Below are 25,549 nucleotides of genomic sequence, written 5' to 3' on the forward strand. Positions count from 1 at the left end.
CAGTCTTCTCTCTGATGGCCTTATTTGCTTAAGTAGGTCATATGGAGGCATCAGTATTAAATTAAGAATGTTTTTTACAGCCAGTTATAAAAAAAACTTTTTCTATATTTGTTTATTCATAGTTATTTATAGAGTATTAAAAATACAGGTGAAAGTTTACTGTCTCAGTGCCCTGATATAATTTTAGACAATAAAGTTTATTGTTAAACTGGAAAATATCTTGCCTCAATTACAACTGTAAACCACTTTTCAAGAATCATTACAAAAACGGTGTGTTTATGTATATATTCTATATTTTGTATATTATATTCTGTATGAAGAATATCAGCCGATACATAGATTTTTTTTTTTTTTTATTTACTCCCTAATATCTGTATCAGCCCTAAAAATCCAGTATTGGTCAGGCCCTAGTTTTAGTTTCCAAAGCAGACCCTTTCCGTGATATGTTTAATTTGGCCTGAGTTGGTCAAACACTCATCATCCATACACGAGTACAAAGTGTCTTGATATTAAGGCCCAGCACAAGGCACTCTATCGAAAGAAGAGAAAGGCTTCAGTGAAACGTTGTGTTATTGTGCCCAGTGCAAGTCCTCACCCAGCTCAATTATTGCAGAAGTAAACACTTATAAACAGCTGGACAGTCGTGCCCCTCCTCACACAGACCAGGCATGTAAACAGGCAGTCCAAAGGGGCAAGAGGACATCTAAGTTGTTTTTTTTTTTATCCTCTGTGGAAAAAATAGATTTTTAATTTGACTTGAAGTGCTTTAAAAGTTCAAACACTCCTTGTGCAGTAGATATATTAAAAACATTGATCTTTTTTTTTTTTTTCAAACATCAGCCACATGTCCTCTGTGTCCTTTTTTGGGAATCCTTGGAAACACAAGTCAGAGATATTTCCAGTTTTATGATAGGTGGTACATGCTGTAGCCCAGGGGAGCAGCGTACAGTCCTAAAGGTGAGATGGGCAGTATGGGTCTGTGGTGCTGGTGATAGGCAGAGTACGTCTGTCCGTACAGCGACATGGCGCCCAGCGACAGCGGTAACGTAAAGCCGGGGTGCAAACCTCCGGCAGCCGCCGCCGCCACCGCCGCCGTCTTGGCGTCGGCGGCCATCTTGAGTTTCTCCAGCTCGGCCTCCTGGAGCCTCTTGGCTTTAGCCCGGCGATTCTGGAACCAGATCTTCACCTGCGTCTCTGTCAGGGTCAGGGAGGAGGAGAACTCAGCCCGCTCGGCGATGGACAGGTACTGTTTCTGCCGGAACTTCCTCTCCAGCGCCAGCAGCTGGGACGTGGTGAAGGGAGTGCGGGGCTTTCGGTTGGTCTTGTGTTTCCTCAGTGGACAGGCGGGACTTACGTGACCTGGCAGAAGACACAGTAAAGATTTAAGAATGAGGATTAGATTAATTCATTTTGAATTTTATTGATTTATTGTGGATTTTGAGAGTCGTTCTTATAGGATGCTAATCAGTTAGCTACAGTTCAACAAAAATGGCTAAATTAATTGAACTTAAAGCTACTGCCATGAGTTTTAACTGGTTATGAAACATCCTCACTTTAATACAGATGTCTATCTATGACCTACATAAGTTAATGAGAAGAAGCTATTTCTGTACAGTTCTTAGTGCCTTCCACTGGGTCTAGAAATCAGATGAAACAAGCTTTTCCCAAACAAAGTTACAGTGAGTACCTTCTTATAAAGAAGCAGGAGGACATTTTTATTTAAATAATTTTACTTTTGACGTCACATTTTGTGGTTATTACAGTGGAAATGCCATGGCGTTTGTCCACAGGAGCCTCTAAAATCAACAAAATATGAAAGTTCCTTGTAGTCCCTTTAAAACTACAAAGTGGATCTCGGTTATACCACATATGTTGATGTGTTGAAAGTACTTCCTCACACAGTAAACCACTCAAATACTGAATATCTGAGTGATTTACAGTAGTGGTTTACTTTGCACAGGCTCATATCTTTATCTACTGTGTGCCTTTCTTTAAACAACTCTGTCAGACTGGAAATATTATTGCAGCTCAGCTGGTAGAAAATCAGACCAGTAGATTAGGGCTGCAACTAACAATTATTTTCATTATCGATTGATATGTTGATTATTTTCTCAATTAATAGTAGCAGCACCTGTTTCCAACATTCAGTCTTGGTGAGAAATTTTTGGTGTTTTTCTTCTCAACCACATCTCCTCTCCTCTGAAAGATTTACGTGTAGATTGTTTTTCAATATAACAGTTGATTCAGATTTTTAGTGCTGCTGAATAGAAGCACATTTAGTTCTGTGCGATCAATGTTTTTTTATATATAGGTGAATTATATAAGTGTCATGACATGACAAACTACCTCAAAGTGGCTGACAGGCCTCAGACTTCCCATAATACATCTGTGACTCCATGAGGTAACGTTTGGTACAGTGGAAACCACTTATAGTAATAAAAATTGTTCACTATGAGCAAATAATTATTATAACTGGATTGTAGGGGTGTAACTAATGATTATTTTTAGTCAATTAATTGGTCGATTATTTCCTCGATTAATCGATCGGCTGTTTGGTTCATAAAACATCAGAAAAAATGGTGAAAATGTCACTATTAGACCCCAGATGACATCCTCAAATGTCTTGTTTTGTTGTGCACAACCCAAACCGTTTTGTTTACTGCCACGGAGGAGTAACGAAACTAGAAAATATTCACATTTGAGAAGCTGAAATCAGAGAATTTGGACATTTCTTTATTAAAACACAACTCTAAATGATTAATTGATTATCAAAATAGTTAAATAGTTAATTTAATAAATGCTTAATAATCAATTCATTGGTGCAGCCTGTTCTTTTACACATAGATTTTTCTGTAATAGTTACAAGAAAATATAAGAGAAGAAGAGGGGAATTGCGTGAAAATCCTCCTAGGGTTTGCAAAGTGGTATTCTCCAGACAGCTTATTACATTTCAAAATTATAGAAATACACACTTTGTACATATCTATGAACACATTCAAACATAGCAAAAAAAAATAACAAAAGTGAGACGAAGTTTAGCATTGTACAGTTAACTGCAACTGCAGATCTGGCTGAGAATAAATAAAGAGTGAGTCCTTTTCAACCAAACTTCCACATGTAGGCTACTTGTTCAAACTTCAAGGTAACTTAACTTCGGCTCCTTTAGACAAAAGCGTGCTTCCACCATAATAACCACAAAATATGACGTCAAAAATAAAATAGGCTAAATAAAAATCCCCTCCTGCTTTTTTTAACTGGCTAACGCTGCCTGTGCAAAATGTAAACAGGCTGGTTTCATTTGATTTCACTGTACAGAAAGAACCACTCCTGCAGGTCACGTTAAAAACTGAGACTGTTTCATAGCCAGTTTTAAACTCATTGTGGTAGCTTTTAAAGTCTTACAGTGATACAGGAGTTTGAACATGCTTCATCATGGTGTGAGGTAAACTTACGAGGCTGTGTGGAAAACGCGCCGTTGGTGACCCACGGTGCGCACTCCTCTGACTCCGATGCCTCGGATTTCACCGGGGATGAAGGCGCAGCCGTTAAGCCCTTCCTGCTTCCCCCGGGGAGACCGCACGTCTCCCGGCACAGATACAGAGAGTTTAAAGCCAGAGGGGACACCGACGGTTTACAGCAGGCGGCGGACTCTCTGTCCTCCGTCTTCCTCCCGGACATGAGCGCCTCCACGCTGAACGGGTGACGCCGACGCACCTCCACCGGAGATGTCTTCTCCTCCTCCGCCGCCTCCTCTACCAAGTCCGCTCGGTTGCCACTGTCCTCCTCGGATGAACTGCAGCCCAAGTCGTTCACAGTGTCCTGAGAAGACATCTCTGCCTCAGGTCTCATATGAAGAAGAAAAAAAAAAGTCCAGTCAGAGGACAGACAGCCAGGTGAGAGCCGCTCCACACAGTGTAATGTTATTAAGTAGCTGTCAAGTAGGATGTAGCAGTATGTAGACGCAGCACGTTGACACGGCTCAACTTTGACCAATCACTGCCGCCCTAAGTGTTTATGAGTGAACAGATGTTGCCTTCATGGACGGTCGGAAACGGAAGGTACACTGCTAGGATGTAAAGAGCCGCATTTCACAGCTGCAACGATCGGGCCAATAAATTAGTTTGAAACTTTTAAATTAATCGCCAGCATTTTAGAAAAAAGGAAAAATTCTCAGATTCCAGCTTCGTACATGTGAACATTTTCCATCTCTTTGACAGTAAACTGAATATATTTGGATTGAGGTCAAAACAAGACATTTTCAGACGTCATCTTTTTTTTTTCACAATTTTCTGACATTTTATGGGATCAAAGAACTAATCAATTAATTGGGAAAATGAGTGACGGATTAATTGACAATAATCGTTTCTTTAAAAAAAAAAAAACGTAGTGCATGTACATAAGTCTTGTAGGTATCTCTGACATACTTGCATTTCACTTGTGCATTTCCATTTTGTGGTACTTTATACTTGACTCTACTATATTTCAGAGGAAAATATTGTACTCTAACCCACAACATTTATTTGACGCTTAAAGTGATTAGTTAGGCCCATTTCTTACATCAAAAAACGTATGATATGCTGATAATATAACGCAACATTATACTACAAAACTAATCTACTATACAACATTTCTAAAATTTGCTCTACATTGACAAACTACACAATGAACAAAATTGCTTGAGATTGCATTGCACTATTAGTTGAAGTACAACAGGATCAGTACTGTGTGTTCTGCTGCTGCAGAGTGTAATCGCTCTTGTATAGTTTCTGTTTTTATCTTATGAAAATGCTGTATTCATTAGTATTAAACAGAATAATATTCCATAATAGGATAACAGTGTGAAATGAGCCATTCTTCATAGTGAGTACTTTTACTTTTGATACTGTAAGTATAGTTTGCTGTTAATACTTATATACGTTTACTTAAGTAACATTTTGAGTTCAGCACTTTTATTTGTGATGGAGTACTTTTAGACTGTAGTATGGTCATTGAGGTGGTTTGTTGAGGTCCTCGCTCCCCATGAAGGTAGAATTTTGAAAAACATTATATATGTTTAAAAAGAATATGTTAAATTTCATCTTTATTTATTCAATTCAAACTAGATCAACACTTCTTCAAACAGTGGCAGCTTAGTTTGTGTTTTGTCTGAGTTTGTGTTTTATCTCTTAGACCAGTTTACTGTAAATAATTTCAAATGTTTTTTAATGAATAGTAAAGAGGGAACTACAACTGCTATTGTATAATTATTAATAAATCTTTCCTGTATTTTCTGTTGTTTTTTTTAATGAAATAAAAATGTTTTGACTCGTGTGTAAAAAGCTTTACAGGTAGCTGCAGCTTAACTTTGTTCAGTGAAAATCAAGATTTCTTCAAAAACACTGTGACGACACAGGTTGACCTCATGTTTCCTCTTTGGTTTAATAAGTGAATCAAAGAATAATGGCTGTGCCACAGCATTATCACATGTTAAGCTTTGGTAATGGATTAGCTCTAACTCTAACCTCATGAGACTGCATGTGTAAACACGGGCCCCATGCGGATAATTATGGAGAATTATACCCGGGATGAAACACTAATCCCTTTTCTTCTTTATCTCACTCTCTGATTTATTTGCTGTTCCCTGTATTGGGACTTTCCATCGCAACTCACAATACCATTGTGTGCCATGGCAGTCCAGGGGTGTCACACTTAAATAACTCCACTAAATTACAGCTTTGGTTTTTTTAAATCCTCGGCTCAGTCCAGCTGGTGTCTGAAGCACGACTGGACACAAACGAGATGACACATTCACATATCTGCAGCCGGCTCATTCATCTTCTTGTCCTGTGATTCAATCCATTCTCTATGCACATTACACATGAAGTAACTCATTGTGATCCCCATCAAGTAGCTCATTGTGATTTTTCCAGGGACAATTTCATGTTATATCAGATGAAAGTGCCCCGGCTCCTGATGGAAAACTTTACACTTGTTCCACTTGTTTATCTGAAGAAATAGTCCTTTGATGGTGGGTGAAATATTATTAAGCTGAAAGGCTGTTTTACTTATCTTAAGATTTTTTCCCATGGTCATGCTTGTTTAAGAACTTTCCTATCTGTCGCTTAATTGCTCATATTTAACACCCGAGCCATCGCTAATAGGAGCCGTTCTGTCGCTGAATGATAATTAATCGCTATTTCACATCACAAGGCCTGATCCACACTCTTAATCTGCTCATGTAGAGGCAATGAGAGCATATGTTTGCGTGTCCTTTATGCACAGCCTACAGCAATGAAGAATATTACAGCCTCTCACTCCCAAAAGATTAAAGTGATAGTTCCTATTTTTTTTAAAATAGGAGTGTCTGAGGTACTTATCGATTGTCAGTGTGTTACCTACAGTAAGTGGCGATTAGCACACTTGCAGTTTAGAGAAGCAGCAGGACTTCTGTGTAGGAAGCTAAACAATGCACTGCTGTGGACAGGGTCAGCAGCAAAATATATTAAAGCCACTTAAAAAAAAATCTGTTATATAAGCAAAATATCACTCTTTCTAAACCAACCAGACTCCACTGGCAAAACCTGTAATTTTACCCCGCAGGACACAGGAGTTACTGGCCCACCGTTGCTTCCATCGGTTAGTTTGTTTTAATTAATATGTGACTTTAGAGTTTTAAAACGTTCTTCTCTGATTTGCTGAAGTCACGCAATAACACAAACAAACTGACAGATCAAGACAGTCATAGAGCAGCAACTCCAGTGTTCATGTCACGAGGTAAAATTACTATTTTTGCAAAAGGAGCCTGGTAGAGCGAGAGACAGATATTTTTTGGCTTATATATCTCCCACCAGAAAAGGCTGTGGATGGCAAGTTAAACTGATGAAAATATCTAAATTTAAAACTGATATGGATGTTTTTGGATGGTTTTTCCCTCTTTACACAGAGATGCATTTATTTAGAGCAACCATATTTTACTGTGAAGAACAAAACAAGTTAGTATTCGATATATCTGGTATGCAGTGCCCATTAATGCTTCTGTTAGTCTTCCAAGCAAATAACTATGTTGCTCAGTTTATCATGTAAAATGTCGCAATTCTATGAAACTGGTTTGATGAATCAAATTCAATGTGGTGCATAATCATCTCTTGCAAACTGTTGCAAATAAAACAGCCTGACTCACTCCAGCACACACATCTGGACTGGTGAGGCTTCTGTTGGTCCTCCTCACTCTAAACTTTGGCATTTCTGGCAAATATAATGAGCAAAGAAATATATCTTTTATAATAGCAGGACAAAAGTAACACCATGTTACCTTCGTCCTGGTCAACTTTAACACCAAAGATAAGTTAGCATGATAAATGAAGCCTTTACTGATACTTAGCTTATAGAAAGGTCTAACAGATGATATATATTTACAATATTCAACAGATAAACATTATCAAAAAAACAGAAAACATTTCTGTTTTGTATTTTCTACTCTTGAAGTTCAAAAAAATGTGTGGACTTGAAACCGTCCCTCTTGCACTGTAAATATAAACTGTTTTAACTTTACAAAAAGTTTGTTTCCAGATCACCTTAAAATTGTTGACTGTGGGGTAATGAAGTAATGATTCAAAACAAAAAAAAATCTTGTCAATAAACCCAATGTTAATTCAGTTGTACTTGAAAAACATTTTCAAGTTTAAGATATTAAGATATTAAGTTGAATCAACTCCTCAGTCAGACTGGCAAATATTTACAAAAAAAAAAATTCCTTTCATTTTGAAAAGTCAGTTCCCAGTGAATTTATTAAGTTTTAAGTGAAAGGGTGAAGGTTTGCAGTTCAGTACTCATATATACAAATATACTCAACTATAGAAAAGAAGTGTCTCAGGAGAGTTTTATCTCTCAAACAATGCATGCTGGGAAGTCTGCTAAAATGCAGAACATGTTTCTTTCGAAATCTGATTTGACTTGAAGTGCTCCGGAAAAAAAAAAAAAAAGAAATTTAATTAACTTGCACAAATAAAACTTGTTATGTTAAGTTAATGAGAAAAGATCATTTGATTCCACTAAATTTCTGTATGATTTTTTTTTACTGTGCACTTTCGTCCCTGCTCTCCCCTGCAGTGATTAGCTTCCGTGCTGTTAATCCTCTCTGCTTCTCCAAACTGGGGACGTCCTGACCGCCATCTTCTGTAGCTAATAGACTGACTATGGTTAAATACCTCATACAGTCCCACTTCAGATAACCCAAACTGTCCATGTAAGTTGCTTTTCAGATTGTTTTTCTTCTAATCTTATTCGAGAACTTCAGACGGAAATAGAGACATTCACTCTTCATTATAGTCATTCTGTAAAAAGGACACTCTGATTATTTTCCCAGCATCCCTGAGGATAGATTTATATACAGTAAGTGCTCTTTTTTTTTCCTGCATTTTTACGTGTAGCCAGCAGGCCTCCCTCAGTAGCTCGTCTGTGTCAGACTGTGGAGCAGAGCTCAGTTCCCAGGAGGCTGCCACTGCTGCCTTATTAAAGTGGGGTTATTTCACAGACAATCAGAGGTTTGTGAAGGCGCCAGTGAGCGGCCAGATGAAAGGGCTGACTCCTCAGGGGAGAAACTGTTGCCTTTTTTTTTTTTTTTTTTTTTCTTTTTGCAGCTCTGCTCAGGATCCCCACCTCCATCCTCCTCCACCCCTCTCTCACTCTTTTTCTCTGTTTCTCGCCGCTGTGCCCGCACGCCCTGCAGGCACCTTGTCAGTCATTATTCACAGAACTCCTTCTTGGCTGAATGTCAGCGGTGTGTTTCCTCTTTTCCTCCCTCCAGTCTCTTTATTGGACCCATTTATGCTCAGTATGTTTAGTTTAATCATGTATCTTCATCTGTTACACTTTTACCTCCACGTGACTTACTTTTTAGACTTTGTCTCTTCAATTATAAATTCTTTATTCTTGCCTTTCCTTCATGTTTATCTTCCTCCTGAACCTCTGTCCCTCCTCCCTCCTCACTCTGCCCCCTGAAATCAAATCATTCTTGCCATATTTGATTTCAGTGTCAATATAAAAAATAGAAATCTTCTCAAAAAGTAACAAAAAAGAGGCAGTCTACTCAACAGAGTTAGTTCTAACAGGGAAGGACGTAAAATAATAATTCTTGGCATGTGTGATCTATTGTTTAATCCTGTTGCAAAAGGAAAAGTGCTAATCACAGGTATTCCAATTAATTAATTTATATAATTTCTAATTATAGAAACGGAATGTAATAGCTTGCAAAAACTTTTCAACTTACATTCAGCTGAATACAATACAAAGACACCGTATTTAATGTTCAAACTGATTAACGTTTTTGTTTTTCATAAATACACGCTCATTCTGAATTTGATGCCACATGTTCCAAAAAAGCTGCAGCAGCGACATGTTTACCGCTGTGATACTGTGTGATTTCTGAAGCTGAAGTTTTGAAAGTGCAACTCTTTCTTGCTTGATATATGACCTCAATTGCTCAACAGTCCGGGGTCTCATCTGTATATTTTGCGCATCACATATTTTCAGTGCGAGACAGGTCTGAAGTGCAGGCAGGTCAGTGTAGCACCTGAGCTCTTTTACTACAAAGCCACTGGAATAAGCAGGGACTTTTCTGGATGGCAGCACATGTTGCTCCAAAACTTGTATGTATCTTTCAGCATAAATGGTGCCTTCACAGATTTGACAGTTACCCATGATGCCACTGGCAGTCACACACCCCTATACCATCACAGCTGCTGGCTTTTGAAGTTAGCGCTGGTAACAATCTGGATGGTCCTCTTCCTTTGTAGCCCGGAGGACACGATGGAGAGGAGACTTGTCAGAGGACAGCACACTTTTTCCACTTTGCATCTCCATCTCAGATGAGCTCAGAGAAGTCTGCAGCAGATCTGGATGTTGTTGATATGTGGCTTTATCTTTGCATCATAAAAGCTCAACTTGCAGCTTTTAATGTAGTGCCAGATGAGGGGTCAAAAGTCACAGACTTTCAGTGCTGGTTTTCTGTCTTGCTCCTTACGTGCAGAGACTTCTCTGGATTCTCTGAATCTTTTATTGATGTTGTGAATTGTAGACAGCAAAATCCCTAAATTCCATGTTTAAGAATAGTATTGTTCTTAAACTTTTGAATGATTTGCCCATACAGGTTTTTAAAGTTTAAAACCCAATCATGATACTATCTGTCACCAGTGAACCTGTTTACCTGTCCAATGTTCCAAACAGGTGTTTTTTGAGAATTCCACAACTTTCCAGGTCTTTTATCATCCTGTCCCAACTTCTTCTTAAATATCTTGTCTTTGTACTGTTTTCAATTGTATATAAAGTTTTTACAAACCATTGCATTCTGTTTTTAATTATGTTTTAGCATCACAACTTTTCTGGAATTTGTATGCTTGTTTGTACAAGCATGTAAAATATATTTTAAGACACGCAAATAATGCAACCACAGCTTTGTGTGACCATGGATCCAAGGAGATTTTTTTTTTTTTTTTGCAAGAGCAGATGAAGAAGGAGGAATAAAGGAAGGAAAGAAGGAGGAGGAGGAGGGGTATAAATGAGAGGGGGTGCTCTCCTGGGTGTAGCAAAATTACCCACACATCCCACTTCCTTTTTTCCATAATATCATTTAAGCCTGATAATAGCGAAAGCAATTTGTCTGAGCATGTTTTTGTGTGTGTGTGTGTGTGTGTGTGTGTGTGTGTGTGTGTGTGTGTGTGTGTGTGTGTGTGTGACAGGGGAGCAGCAGAAGCCTCTGGTTGTGTGGGTCGGGCACACCTCAGAGCATTGTAATTACAGCAGAGGCTTTGAAGTGGTGGAATGTTTTGGTCGGGATAATCAGCAGGCTGTGCTGCACTCACACACTATTTACATTCCCATTAAAGCACTCATTCACACCATCATGCCAGTAAATTTTACTATCTGTACAGGTACAAAGTTGGGGAAGTAACATGGAAAAACAGTAACGTCTATAAATAGTCTGTAAATGTATGTAATCCTATAGTTCTTTCAGTTCTTTCTGAAGGCTACTGCTTTTATCTTCCTCCTTCTAATTCAGAGCTCTTCCTTAGTTTAAGACCTGAACGCTGGTTGGATGAGTCAAACAAACACTCGGGAGGCTGGAGTTCAATGTTATTTAAAGTTTTAAGGTACATAACATTGCATACATAACATGACTGACGCGTTGATTCTACAGGGCACGTCATGTCTGTGGCGTGGTTTTGATTAGTCCTCCACGCGGCTTCATGACCCACCAGCAGTGTTCCAGTAGCGGAGCATTCTGCCCACAGGATTTTGTAGACTTACCCACATCTTATTGTTTTAATCATATTTTCTTGATTTTTGTGCTTCCATCAAGGGCAAGAAGTTGAATAGTTTCCTTTTTGTCTTTTTTTATGATCACAAGTCTGCACGGGGTCTTTAATTTTTAGAATTGACCGGACTTCCTGCCCCACTCAGTCCGCTACGTGCAGCTTGATGCGTCATCAGTCAAAAATAGACTTGGTGTGTATTATCTGTGGAGCAGAGCGGAGACCTTCTTTTGCTGCACACTGCAGCACTTCTTGTGGAATCACAAACGTTGTGTAGGATGGTCACGACCAGCTCTGGTGGCCACAGCACAGCTGGAATATAATGCAGCTGTGCCAGGTGGATTCAAGCAGTTAGGGTACTTCACTTATGTCACATGACTTAGGTAACATAACACACTTATTTTAACCCAAAACATGATCTTATAATAAACTGTATTATAAGTATCTGTGATGAGTAAAAGTTTAAGTACTGTTATTTGTACACAGATTGAGGAAACCAAGTTCACACATTAAAAAAAAAAACTCACTCACTATATTGTATATTAATTAATGGAACAGTTTTTAAAATCTTTTTAAACAATATTTTTGCCACTTTTGGCTTTTATTAAATGTTATACAGTAGACATGTTAAAGGAAAGACTTGGACTTGAACCAGTGATGTTGTTTGTTTCAGAAAAGCCTGTATTATCACAACCACCTAAGGAGAGTGGATTTCACGCGGCACATTTGTTAGTTTGGGCTGTAAAAACCAAACTGACTGGCAACCAAGGCAGTCCATTTAAAAGTATTCTCGTAAAATGGATGTTGGATAAGAAAACATTTGTCTCTTCCTCTGTTTGTGCTCATAACATAAGAGCATTTGCATGTTTTTCTGGCTCTTCTAACCAGAAAGTAAGTGCGGAGACTAACGACCACTGTGCCAGGGCATATCACTTCATGATATTAATTAGAATATGCATATATCAATATACAGTATATCCCCATCTGCCAAATCAAATATTAAATTAGATCAATGTTCAATGTATTAAATTGTGTTCCACTGTTTTACGTTAAGTCATATCACATTCTTCACACAAACATATTATAATGTACTCAGTCCTGCTTTGTATGATTCATCGCTGACCTACACACTCCCAGACATTCATGCATATGGATGGACATGCTGTACTAAAACACACATGCTGTATACTGTACACACAATTAGGTCACGTTCTTCTCAGAAAGACAAGCAACTTGTCAAACCAGTGGGACATGTAAATAACTAACTGACACCTACCCACGTATTGTAATCACATTGTTTCACACGATCCAAGTGATCTTAGTACTGTCATTCACCCCACTCCTCTCTCTCTCTCTCACACACACATACACACACACACACATACACACACACTCACTCTTTGAGCTTCCAAAGCCCTCAGAGCCTCCGCCTGTAATGCACCTAAATGACTACCTTGAATGCTACAATGGCGCCAGGGCCAATTAGCTGTTAACACTGGAGACAGATCTATTCAGAAGCCGGAGAATGAGGCCTCCTGTAACGTGAAAGATTGATGCCCACTTTGCTAATGACAAGAGAAGGAGGCAATCTGTTGCTTGACTCAGCCCTGGGCTATGTTACAGGATAGTCAGCTGATGACTGTGGGCCTGCAGGGGAGGACTCCTGAGAAAATTGGAGATTGAGTGTAAGTCACTACAGGGGTTGAATAGAGGACATCCACACAGATACATATGAAATCCACTTAAACGTGTCTTAGCAGATTGTATTGGACAGTCTGCTGAGCTGAAACTGTCAACCACAGGTGATTCTGCTATGAGTGCATTATTCCTTTAATATGTTTGGTTGCATGAGGACATCGCTGGCAACTTTGCAAAACAATGAGCAAGAGTTTTATGGCGATATTTGTGTTACAAGATTTTTGCAAGAATGTTATAAAGTTTCATGATTGAAAATTAAGATTTAAAGGACCTGTGTGTAGGATTTAGTGGCAACTAGCTGTAAGCTTGCAGACTGCGGTCACCTCGTTTCTCCCTCCTGTTCCAAGCATGTAGAAAAACCTGCGGTGGTTGTGTAACTCACACAAAAAAACGAAAGTATCTGTATCAAGAGCCAGTGTTTGGTTTGTCTATTCTGGGCCCATATATATATATATATATATATTAATATTATATTCCTTTTCTGCCATATTCTACAAATAAATCCCTGTAGGTCTATTAGCTAAAAACAGATATTCCCAGCTGATTATTTTTCTGTGAGCAGTATACAGTGTGTACTGTGCAAATTTATTAGGTACACACAGGTAAAACTAATGCAGTCTAATACAACAGTCTCAGAATAAATCCTACTTCATGACGTTTCAAATGTCCAGGGTTTTTGGAAGATATAAAAAGAGGTGTTGATTATTCAACTTTATGGTTATTTTAGAGGCTGAAGTTTGTGTTGCTGTTAAATTATATTTCATATATAAATAATAAAAAAAAATAGCTTAAATAAATTTGGAATTTCTCTGCATTTTGAAATTGTTGGAAACTTTTTTGACTAGTAACTACACGACTCAACAAAAATATAATAGATACATTAAAATTGTGCCATTATAATGATCTTTCTTTTAAATTGATTTAATAATAGTAATAGCATAAAATGTGTATATATATATGAAACTAAATATACATTAGAAAGCAGTGAAAGATTGCATATTTAATATGCAGCTGAGACTGTCGTGTCGTGACTATCACAAGTGCAGAATGGGATAAATCACACACACATCCAGTTCACTTAACTTAAGTTACCACACAGCCAAGTTGGTGGAGTTTATTGCAGGTCCAATAACAACATCACATTCCCAAAATTATTAATAGCACATGACATGATAACAATGCATGTCATATATCACCTTTATATAACAGATTTTGCACAACACACAGCGAGACGGGGACACACAACACACTTACACAACACTCAGAGAAATGAGCTTCGTGCCAAAAGCAGTGTATCAGCTCCATAAAATGTAACAAACTGTTCCTTTGAAGGTGATAATTGCTTGGGTTATTGCCAACTGCAATTATATTTCTGGAACTGTTCTCTGCTCTTTGATGAAGTTTTGAACACTGTGTAGCCTATATACTTATGTCCTAATGCAGGTTCATAGCTTCACCTCAGCATAACCCATCATTATCAGGTCTTCCCTGCAATTCATGACTAAAATATTACTCCTTGAAGGGTTTTGGAAAGTTGGACGCATTCAGACTCAGTGACCTCTTAACCTTCCTTGTACCCTATAAAACTGTTCCAGTAGGTGTGCATTCTTTCCCCATACAGGTGGGCTCTTATATCATGAGCTCTACTGGTGCCTTTAACACATTACTGCGAACAGGGGTAAATGTATAGCTCTTATCCGACCGTGTACAGTACAAGTACAGTGCACATTTTGATGCTCATCTTAAAGGAATAGTTTGGATCTTTTGAAGTGGGGTTTTATAAGGAACTTATTCATAGTCATAAGCAAAGTACTTCTGAGGACAGGGTCATCAGCAAAATGTGGTTAAACCTACGTACTAAATATATATCAATATAAGGTGAAGTGTGTAACATTTAGGAGGATCTATCCTGGATCACCCTGCTGCTGTGTAAGACAAATATTGCTCTCACCAAAGCCACCAGACTCTTTAGGCATGAACACTAATTTTTACCTGTCAGAACACAAAAGATGTTGATCTATCACTGCCTCAATTTGATCGAAACTAACCCTTTAAAATATCAAAGTCAAACAATAACATAACCAAACTGGACAACTGCAGGACCAGCGCCTCCAATGTTCTGCAAGGTAAAATTTAAAAGTTTTTACCAGTTGAGTGTACTATCTGGGGAGAGAGTAATATTTGGCTTATATCACAGCAGTTTCTGGTTGAAAAAAAGGCTGTCTGATGACACCAAATATAGCGTACACTTAAACTGATATTGATTTTTTACATTACATCGTACATCGCACCTGGACCGATCCGTTGCCTGCAATTATCTTTGAGTCAAATCAAGACATGCACAGAACCACTGCTATAAGCCTCGTGACCCTACCCACACCTCACTTGTGTCACTCACTTGTGTTCTCAACTGGCCCAGCAGTTGAGCTGCTACAGCTGTTTCCTTGGCAACAATGTGTCTAGCTTGCAGCTATCAAAATCTAATACTGTTGGATTTTTTTTAAAAAAAAAGCAAATCCAATTATAACATTATGCTCACAGTTCCTGATCACACCAAATTTCTCCCAAACACCCACATTGGCCTTCGACGATGTCCACAGTTTAGTGTTCTCCAATGGATATTTTTGCCTTTATGTTATCCACTTTAGCTATCAGCTAGCCCACATTATTGTCAGTCCAAACAGTGACTGCCTATTGTTTGGCAGGATGTGGGGTCAGAGGTTGTGTCATAGGTTCTCACCATAAAAACCCTAATTTCTGGTTATTCCTGGGGAAAAAAAGCTACAGGATTCTAAGGCATGCAGATAGCCCTGTAGGTAATACACTCACAATTGATAACTGGCTCATGCAAACCCACTTCAAAAGACAGGAACTATCCCTTTAATTACTGATCAAACAGCATCACGGGACGATGAAAAAAAAATCTTCTCCATCAGCAAAAGATTATCTGCGCTTTTCTAAAATAGAGCTGCATTTTTTGCTTTCTGTACTAGATAGAGAGCTGCCTGTGGCATCTTCAGTTCTTAACGGCCACCGCTCCCTGAATAAACAGAGGACTAGCTGTTGAGCGTTTTAGTCAAACCGCGTTCTTCAGCTGTCCATGTAGGGGAATTCAAATCATCCTTTCAGCTGACGTTGCATTCAGGCTTGTGGAAATAACCATGGAGTTCCATCAAAATCAGAGACTAAGAGCATCATCCGACTTCTATGACTCAGAGTGCATCACAGACCTCATGACTTAAGTTTCCGTGTCAGACTCTGAGCCTCTGCAGAGACACAGAGAGACTAGCCAGGGGCCATCTGTTCCCTACAAAACCATGTAGATTCCCTCTGACACACTATATCTTAATCAGTTCTGACAGGTCAAATTTATGACAAGGCCATCATGTAAATCACACAGAGGCTTGTTATTATGGAGAGGCATTGAAAATGGTATAATTGTTTTTAAGTGGTGCTGGAAGGGCAAGTGTGCATGTGTTTCTGTGTGTGCGTGTGTGCCTGTTGCATGTGATCGTGTGAACATGCACAATATTCTGGGAAGTTTTCCAGAGATTGGGGAAATCCACCTTCCACACAACAAACAACTCAAACCACAAAAACAAATCTCCTTAAAGGAAATTTTTGTCTCATTACAGCAAATAACATTTCATGGCAGAAAAAGCCACAACTTTCCCAGCTATTATGGCTGCGTTACACGCACCCTTCGGGTTATATGAGAGTGAAATGTGCTTACACACAGGAACAGCGAGGAGAATCTATTTTATCTGTGCAACAGCAATAACGCGAGTGTTTGTTTTTTTTTTGTTTTATTGCAAATGTGAATGTAAAAAATCCTCGACATGTACAGTTTTAATTTTCAGGACCTCATTACTTTGTCTCCACATTTATGATGCTCACGGACCTCACATGATTCACAATTTTTAAAAAGATTCTTGAAAAACTTTATTCATTTCTTAAAGTTTTACTCACCACTCTGGAATCCTCACTCCTCTTAACTGACCGGTAGGGGCTGCAAGTCATCAACAGCTGGTTAGGCTAAAAACAAGGCTTACCTAGTCTGTTTCAAGCCACATTTTTGCCTCTATTGTAGTTCAAAAACTGACACCTGTAGAAAAGTTTGGTTTGATCTTAAAGTGGAGCATCTGCAGATTAATTCCATACTCAATATGTTATGATCCACTAAAGTTAGGCACACTATGAGAGCCATAAATCCCTGTTAGTCTGGCTGCCATCTCCACCATGCTCGCCATATTAGAGCATTCAAGGTCCGCTTATAAACCAATTAGAGATGCCGACTTCACTACAAAATCGACTGTAACCTGCTTAATTCTGAACCAATTTTCATGAGATTTGGTTTGTTATAATCCTGAAAATCTGAATATGACACCAGAGAGCTGATATAATTAAATTTAGTTATGGTGGCTGATATAATCAACTCTACGCCAAAACATTAACGTTCTAAATAGCCATAGCTTCCACTGAAACATGCAGGCTCTGACCTAAGAACAGGCAACATCAAGTGTAAATTATTCACAATGTTATAAATAAGGGTGTCATAATTTCCATATTAAATCAAAAATCGATCGAAATGAGTTTTCAATTTCAATAATCAAAATCAAAGGCAGAATTGCCAATTGTCCCAGTATTTTTTTTCTTTTCACCTCTGCCCTTTTGCAGCATCCAGCGTGTGTCTGAAGAACACTTCAAAGAGGAGGAAGTAGCTTATTGGCCGTTAAGAACACTTGATACCATATAGATTTTTTAAAAAGCACATAAATCACAGTTGGCGGGGCATGAAACCAGCAATCTGTTGTACTTTTTTTTTAGAAATATCACAAACACTGTGTGCATAAAATAAAGAAATAAAATGAGTAGTCTATGTGCTTGAACCTGGTTGATAGTTTTATTTTGTTTTATTTCATTTTTATCCTCATCTGTTTTGGGGGGGGGGTGTTGTTGTATTATAGGGTGAGTGGACAATAATGGACGTGAAGAAGAAGTTTGGACTCATTCAGTTTATTGATTTCTTTCTTTACTGAAAAAAAAAATATATATAATTCAAAACCTTCCAAATCTCTGCTGGTTGTGTCTGGTTGTTGTGGTGTCATTGCAGTAGGTGCTTCACCGTGACCTGAGAGAGATCTGAACTCTACCAGGAAATGCTTTATAGAATAAAATGTATGTTCAATTTGAATCCCTTTGATCATGAATGATCATGAAACAGCTCTGTCATACTGTCTTAATTGTGTCCCTCCTCTTCTTTAATTTACCCTCTAACAGCAAAAATCCACTCGTCTTCACCGAGATTCGAGTTTCAGTCTGTATGTGTTTGCATTTAACTACCGTGTGTAGTGAGAGCTTCTTTTATAGAGTTATAAAGAACAAAGCACTTAACTGAATAAACAAATCAGCCACTCTGCCAAAACAAGGAAAAGGGAACATCAAAGCTGGTCGTAATAGTTTTAAAGGTCAGCAGTTGGGAAGCGAACCGGCTGACTCACTGGTTAGTCGGCTGGTGAGTTTACTGCATATGGTGGCTCGTTGGCTGGCTGAGTGGACGACTGAATGTCCTCTGAGAGGACTGGTCTGAATCACTGGGAGTCTGCGTGACTTGACACCACTGTCGATCAGGATGCTCTTTATTAATGAAGTCCTTCATGTCCAACTCAAGACTTAAGACTGAGGACTCAGACTTGCTGCTGGTTAATGAGAAAGACACCAGTCACAGTGGGACAGTGAAGGACAGAGGTAGGATTTGACACAGAGTCCAGAGCACACAGCCACACTGATCTTTGTTCTGACCCTGTAGAGTGAGAACTGCCGCCGAGGTCCTTTGCAGTGACCCTTTCTTCGCCTTCAGGGTCAAAGGTTACAAACCTCTGCGTGCGCCCTTTGAAAGGGAGCAACAGGAGCTTGCCGCTGGACTGATCCGCAGGATGGCAATTAGCAAAATACTTGTCCAATTTATCTGCCTCACCTTATAGCTATAATACATGAGGAGAGAAAGCAGCTCCACAGTTAATAATAGTGGATATCCTCGCTCTGCCCCCTGCAGACTAAGAGTGGAACAAGCATATTAAGTTCTTTTCTAGTAATTTATAGATAATGATGTTGCTGAATTCTTGACCAAAACATTTTTCTCAAAAATGACACTTTAAAGGAGAAATCTGTAAAATATTTACTTGAAATTCTCGCCTCTCTGACAACAATGCAACAGGCGCAGCGTCCTCTTTTGGAATTTCTATTCCGGCCCATAACTTATGATATTGTTTGCCCATGTTACATTTATTAAAGTTAAAATTAATGCCGGATGTTCACTGAATGACTGAGTGTCTGTTTATGAGTCATAAGAAATCATAAATAATCTTTTAGAAGGAGTAGATGTTTGTAGCGGTTAAATTGAGCAATATGTTTGTGGGGTCTGGCAGGCAGTGAGAAGGGCAGTCATTGAACTGAAACTTTTGTTTTCAGGATAACAGGCTTAGCTTTACATCAACAGACAACTAACAGTTACAAACATCTAATCAGTGTAGGACTCATCGTTGTTTGTTATTGTCAAACCACAGTGTTGCACTCGTCTTGCGCTCCTGTTGCGTTTCTGCAGCCTGCCTGAGCTTCCTCGAGTCTGGGGAGGAAACAACTCACTTCTATTACAACTATTATCACAACTATTTAAGATACCGTCTGTGGCTCTAATTCACGTTTTGGACAGCACTCATTTTTGGACATGCAAATGTTACATATTGCTGGCTAGCCTGGCCTAGCATTTAATGGCTCTCAGTTTTGAGGTGGCCGCTGCAGAGGTCTGATAGCCTCGGTACACGGGGCGCAGGCTCCACCCACTGAGCTGCAGCTACAGATTTGATCATATTTTAAACACATGCTTTTGTAAATCCATCTTAGAAAACACCTCCCACAGTTTTTTTTGCGTTATGTTCTTGACCCATATACACAACATTGTTGATGTATTGTCTTTTTTTCCACTTTTTTTTGTTCATGGTTGTGTTTTTATGCAGCAGTAAGCTGTTCCACTACTATTGCTGCTCTATTACTTATATAGGTATGAATTTAAATTACTACACAGTTCACTACTCTCCAAAACTGAAAATATAGTATTGTTATAAAGTATTTAATGGTACTTGCACTATCACTGTAAAGGATTGTAAAGACAGTATCATTGTCTCATATTGCTCGATTTTTTGGATATGTTTGCCACTATATTTTTTTGTGCCTGTTATAGTGAATAAATTACTCATACTCTAAATACTGTAATGGGACTAATATTTAGCCTGCCATTACTGATTGTTACATGCCTGCACACACATCCCCTGACTTGCTGTTTGGATTTTAAAAAGCAACCGCTCTCACTTGCTATTTCAAGCTGGAGACCCGCTCTAAAGGGCCGCTGTATTTATGTTTAACTTTTAAAGCATTGGAACGTGTTCACAGATAATCGTTGGTAATATGTTCTCGTTTTCATGGCGACAATCCGCTGCAGATATTTTTAGAAGCAGTCACCCTGATGTTCATCCATGCATGACAGCTCACTGGCGCACACAAACACACACATATTTGCATGGACACATTAATTCATTAATTCTTTTACTTCATTGACTTTTTTCATCTATTTCACCTCTCACTTGACTCAGATTTGACAGGGCTCCCAGTAGTTTGTTGAGGTAATTACCTGTAGACATGGCGGAGAACAAAGCAAATCGGGGAGGGTCTCTAAATACGCCGTCTAGACTTGGTGTCTCGCTGCCTCACTCTGTGTCCCTCCATTTATTATTTGACCTTTCGTCCGACCCTGACGAGGAGTCGACCTTTAACTTGAAAGAGGACAGACGACACCAATTGTCTTCCCATCATTATTTGTCATTTATCCTTTAACTAGCGTGGTAAAATTGCTCTGTTTGCAGTCTTTATTAACAGATTTCAGCACCTCAAATGTTAAAGCGCAACATATCTAAGGCTTCTTTTACTCAGAGACAAACAACAGGGCAGCACACTAAAGAGACAGTTAGTCTGACCCGCTGTAATGGCCCTCCTTTGAAGTGGTGAAGATAGTGCTTGTAATCAGCTTAATTGATTGTAACAAGGCACCAGCACCAGTAAGATAGAGACAGAGCGCTGTGGGGAGGTTTTACAGAATGTTTGGGTGTTTGGATAGGGTAGTAATTCACCATAATGACAGCCATTACTCCAAAGGCAAACAATGTCACTCACTTCTCCAAACTCTGGGTCAAGCTGGCAGATGTAGTCATTGTACGAGAACACAGCCACAGGGGAAATTACAAGCAAATAGGTCTTAAGTGCCTCTCAAGTACTATTGAATCATGAGTAATTGCCGTTCAATTAGGTAAGGAACGAACTAAAGTGCAACACAAACACCAATGTAATAAGTGCAATGAACAACACGTGGTGCTCGTCTTGCTTTAATCAAATGTTGATGATTTTAGCCCTGGATATCTAGGAACTGATGTTAGACTGTGTGAACACAAAAGGCCTAATAGTCACATTAAGGCAGGGTTGCACAAACACGGATTGATTTTTAAACCGTGGTTTAACTTTAATGATGTTGCACCAAACTTTTAAACTATCCTAAAATGAAGAAAGATTAAATTCAAACCAAACCTCTGTTTATTTTTTACTCAAAACTTAAATTTAATTCTGTTGCACCAAAACTTTAAAATGAAATTTGAAATTTGATCCAGTATTCAGTTTAAACTTACAATTAAAGTTACAGGAAGTTTAACTTTTAAAATGGATGCAAAATAATTCTCTGCTTAGTCATCACGAGAAGGGTAACTAGACTAACCAACTGTTTTAGCTATCTAGCCGACAGTGTCATGTTTTCTAAACCTTCAAGCCAGCTAGCAAACAGTGTAGCATTCTGTTACCTTTTTGGCTAGCAAGCAAACAATATTTAGTTTTTTGTTTGTTTATGTGTTTGTTTGTTTGTTTGTTTGTTTTTTTAGCTGAATAGCAAACAATATAACTTTTTTTTTAGCTAGGTAATTTTTTAAAACTTTTTTGACTAACTTTTCTGTTAGCTAAGACACAATATAATGGTGTTTTTTAGCTAGCAAGCAAACGATATAACATTTTGTTGCCATTTTAGCTAGCCAGTAAACAATATAAAAATAGTAGCTTTAGCTAGCCTTTTGCACTTACAAGGTCCAAACAGAACTAAAGTACATTTTTTTATGCATTTATTTAATTTAATTTGGGTAAACAAGCGTCTACATATTTATTAAACTCTTGTTAGTTTCAGTTTACATCATTAAAGTTGGATTTACTAAACTGAAATAGGTTTAATTGTGCAACAGAGATGTTCTTCACTTTTAATCTAGATTTGATAAACTCTGATTAGAACTAATCTTAGGTTAAATTAATCTGTGCTGGTACAACATAGTGTTAGTATATAAACTGTACAATCAGTATCTCCTTCTCGTATCTCCTTCTCTGTCCTCCAGTTTGTCTGTGTCCGTCTTGCCTGCTCTCCCCTTGCTCTTGTCTCGTAATCTGGAGTAGATCGTTCCATTTCCTGGAGAGTATTTCAGCCAACAATTATCTACAGATCAGCAGACGGCCTGACTTAAATGTTTGGAGGGTGCAACGAAACAGGAGCAGAAAGAGAGGATGTCATATTATAATTATGATATTATCTCAGTGAGATTGTTAAGGTGCCAATCTTGAGTCTTTAATAGTGCAATAAATTATTTTTTGTCTTTGGCATGTCATTCTTTTTGAGTTGTGTTTCTTGGCCACCTGGTGAATCTTAGTCCAATATTCACACTTAGCACTTTAGCACTGTTTTTGGTCTGTTTTTTAGGTGCTAAATGGTCCACACTTGTCACCTAACTTTGTCTGTCTACCATCTGTGATTGACAGGTATTGTTCTCTTGGTTTTCAGACCAAATCATGCTTGCCATCAGAAATGGCTGTCTGACAGCGAGATAAAGCAGCGAAAATATTCTAAATATAGTGTACGCTTTAAATGATATTCATCTCCTAAGATGGGCCTTTTTTAGGTGGTGCAAATATGTTTTGCTGCTGTCCACAGCAGTAGCCTCTTGCACCAGGACTTCTGCTGCTTCTCCAAACTGGCAACCACAATCCACTGTGGGTAATACATAGACTATAGATAAGCACCTCATATAACCCCACATCAAATAATCCAAACTATCTCTTTAATCTCACCAACAAAGCTCTGGCTGACTCTGATGCTTTTCCAACTGGGCTAATGGATGGCAATAAGTAGAATAACAAACAGACTGAGGTATTTGAATCACTGAAAAAATCTGAAATGTTGGCAGCGATTCAAAGGTTTATGTTCTGGTAATACACTGGAGTATTGTTGATAACTGATTAGTTGAGGCGTTCACCTGGCTTAAACTCATAATAAGCATAAGACTTTTATTATTTTAATGCTCCACACTACATTACTTAATTGCATTGCAACTGGATGAGTAACATATTATTGCATATTAATCAGTGCACATTTCTCAGGTATATCTTAATGACTGTCTCCTCAGCCTGCATGTTTAAATGCATTTATATCTGTATATCATGAGTTTTAGCATTTTATGAAAATGCAACGTAGTAATGAATTTTGTTAAAAACAAAACACAAATCTCGATATTTACCAGAGGATTGTTTTAGGTGCATTTGGAAGGGTTTCAAATGTTTTGGATGTGATCTTTCACAAATTGTTGGATTCACCATTTCAGCCCGGTGAAAATCCTTTCGACCTACTCATCTGTCATGGCTGCATGTTCAAAGCCTTCCCAGTGTGAAGACAGATCTGGAAATAACCTTTAATAAAATATTAGGCGCCAGTTGAAGCTTTATCTTAACTGTATGGAAAACAGTCATGCGCTGCCTCATCCTGCAAAGATGAATTGATAGTGATGAGTATAATTTTGTACAAGCCATGAAAATGCAACTTTGTGTTGCACTGTTTGCGTGGAGTTAAATCAGAATAGAACACAGAACATTTTCAATTTCTTTCTAAGTCAAGGACCCCTTACAAGATAGGAATTATAATATATGCGATTTCCCCATAAATCACATGATATTTAGATCCATACCTGATGAATTATAGTCAGTCACACCTGTAAAAAAGCAGATATCTGTTTCTAATTATATCTTTGCTCCGTTTTTTTTCCCACACTTTACTCAAACTCAAAGTCCTGTTTGGAAAATAATAGTCCTATATGTGCTCTACATGGCACATGAGTGAAAATCAAGTAAATTCATTGGTTAAACACAGAGTGATGCTTATATATTATCAGTTTTTGCTGTTCCAATTATAGACGGCTTTCACCTAACCTAACATTTCCTCTGGCAGCTACCGTACGAGTTCCTCTCTCAGGCATTAAATATATGTTGGCACCATGAGGAACAAAGTCTTAACACCATAATAAAAAAATTACGAGACGGGATTTCCTTTTGTATCTGTAATGTAGAGAACTTCAACCGTACCTAAAACAAAAGTGACTGTTGCCTTTTCATTATCATGAAACCGGGGCATTATTCTCAAGCACTCATGAAAGGGGAAAAAACGTTTTTGATGGCTTAAAAAATAATCCATTATCACAGGATTGTTCTCTTTACGGCGCTTTTGATATGAAGTCTAACAGACATTTGCACACAAATCCACACTCACTGACGGAGGATAATTTACTGCAAAAGGCGCCAAATGTCGTGTCTGGGCTGCAACCCTCCTTGTTAAATTTGCAAATATCCCCTCATTCGCCTGCGAGCACATATCGATCACATGACTACACATAAATATCAAGCCCATAAATCAGCAGAGTTAATTAAATTCACTGCAGCAACTGACAATGAGTGTCACGTTTCTATCTCTAATTTGTATCAGTTGGAACACTTATTAGAATTTGTATCATGGTTTGGGTAAACGCTCACGTGGGATTGGCTGTTTGGGAGAAAAAGCTTTTCTGGCAGCGACTTAAGTACTTCAGTACAGTATGTCATAGCTTCCAGTAGCCTGCAGGCTCAAGAAGCTAACCAGACATTGTTAACTAAATCCTTAAGCTTAAACCAAAGAAAAAGCACTGATGGAAAACGTATTCAGATCCTCTACTTAATACCACGCCATTAAAATACTCCATCTAAAGGTCCTGCAATGAAAACCTTATATAAATAAAAGTATTATGCATAAAATCTTCTTAAAGTATCAAAAGTAGAAGTACTCATTGTGCAGTAAATGGTCCCTCTAATTGTTTTGCCACTATATGTAATGTTTGTGGATTCATATTAAGTATCATTAATATGAATCCTGAGAAAAATGATCTTACAGCCTCCCTCCCAGGTTGATATCAGAGTTACACTCCTTTGAGTAGTTTAACCTGCAGCAGTGATATCAGATTTTATTTTATCAGATTTTATAAGATCATCATTGTTTGGAACGCTGCTGTGCTGTGAGAACCACGTATCTCTATCATGGTGTGAGGAAAACTGTCCTGGTTTTGTTTGTTTGTTTGTTTGTTTGTTTAATAACTCCCCCATTAGCTACTTTGAGACTGCATAGGAAGGAG

General features: G+C 38.4%; 1 protein-coding gene and 1 long non-coding RNA gene across 2 annotated transcripts in view; one reads left to right on the plus strand and one right to left on the minus strand.

Moving 5' to 3' along the window:
• LOC146319284 (uncharacterized) overlaps window positions 1-22,678 on the plus strand; it is a 91,030-nt gene extending 68,352 nt beyond the window's left edge. Inside the window, exon 3 of the long non-coding RNA XR_014771538.1 lies at window positions 22,463-22,678. This is a non-coding gene — a long non-coding RNA (uncharacterized LOC146319284). The remainder of the gene's footprint in view (window positions 1-22,462) is intronic.
• msx2b (muscle segment homeobox 2b) lies at window positions 181-3,973 on the minus strand. The gene is made up of 2 exons (XM_084729880.1): window positions 3,453-3,973; window positions 181-1,359 (listed from the first exon to the last, which is right to left on the minus strand). Exons 1-2 carry the CDS (start codon window positions 3,847-3,849, stop codon window positions 905-907), a joined length of 852 nt encoding a protein of 283 aa, XP_084586006.1. The 5' UTR covers window positions 3,850-3,973; the 3' UTR covers window positions 181-904.
• Window positions 22,679-25,549: the final 2,871 nt, after the last annotated feature.

The sequence above is a fragment of the Lutjanus erythropterus genome, chromosome 11 (assembly GCF_056507025.1).
Source record: "Lutjanus erythropterus isolate fLutEry1 chromosome 11, fLutEry1.hap2, whole genome shotgun sequence".
Taxonomy (NCBI): Eukaryota; Metazoa; Chordata; class Actinopteri; order Lutjaniformes; family Lutjanidae; genus Lutjanus; species Lutjanus erythropterus.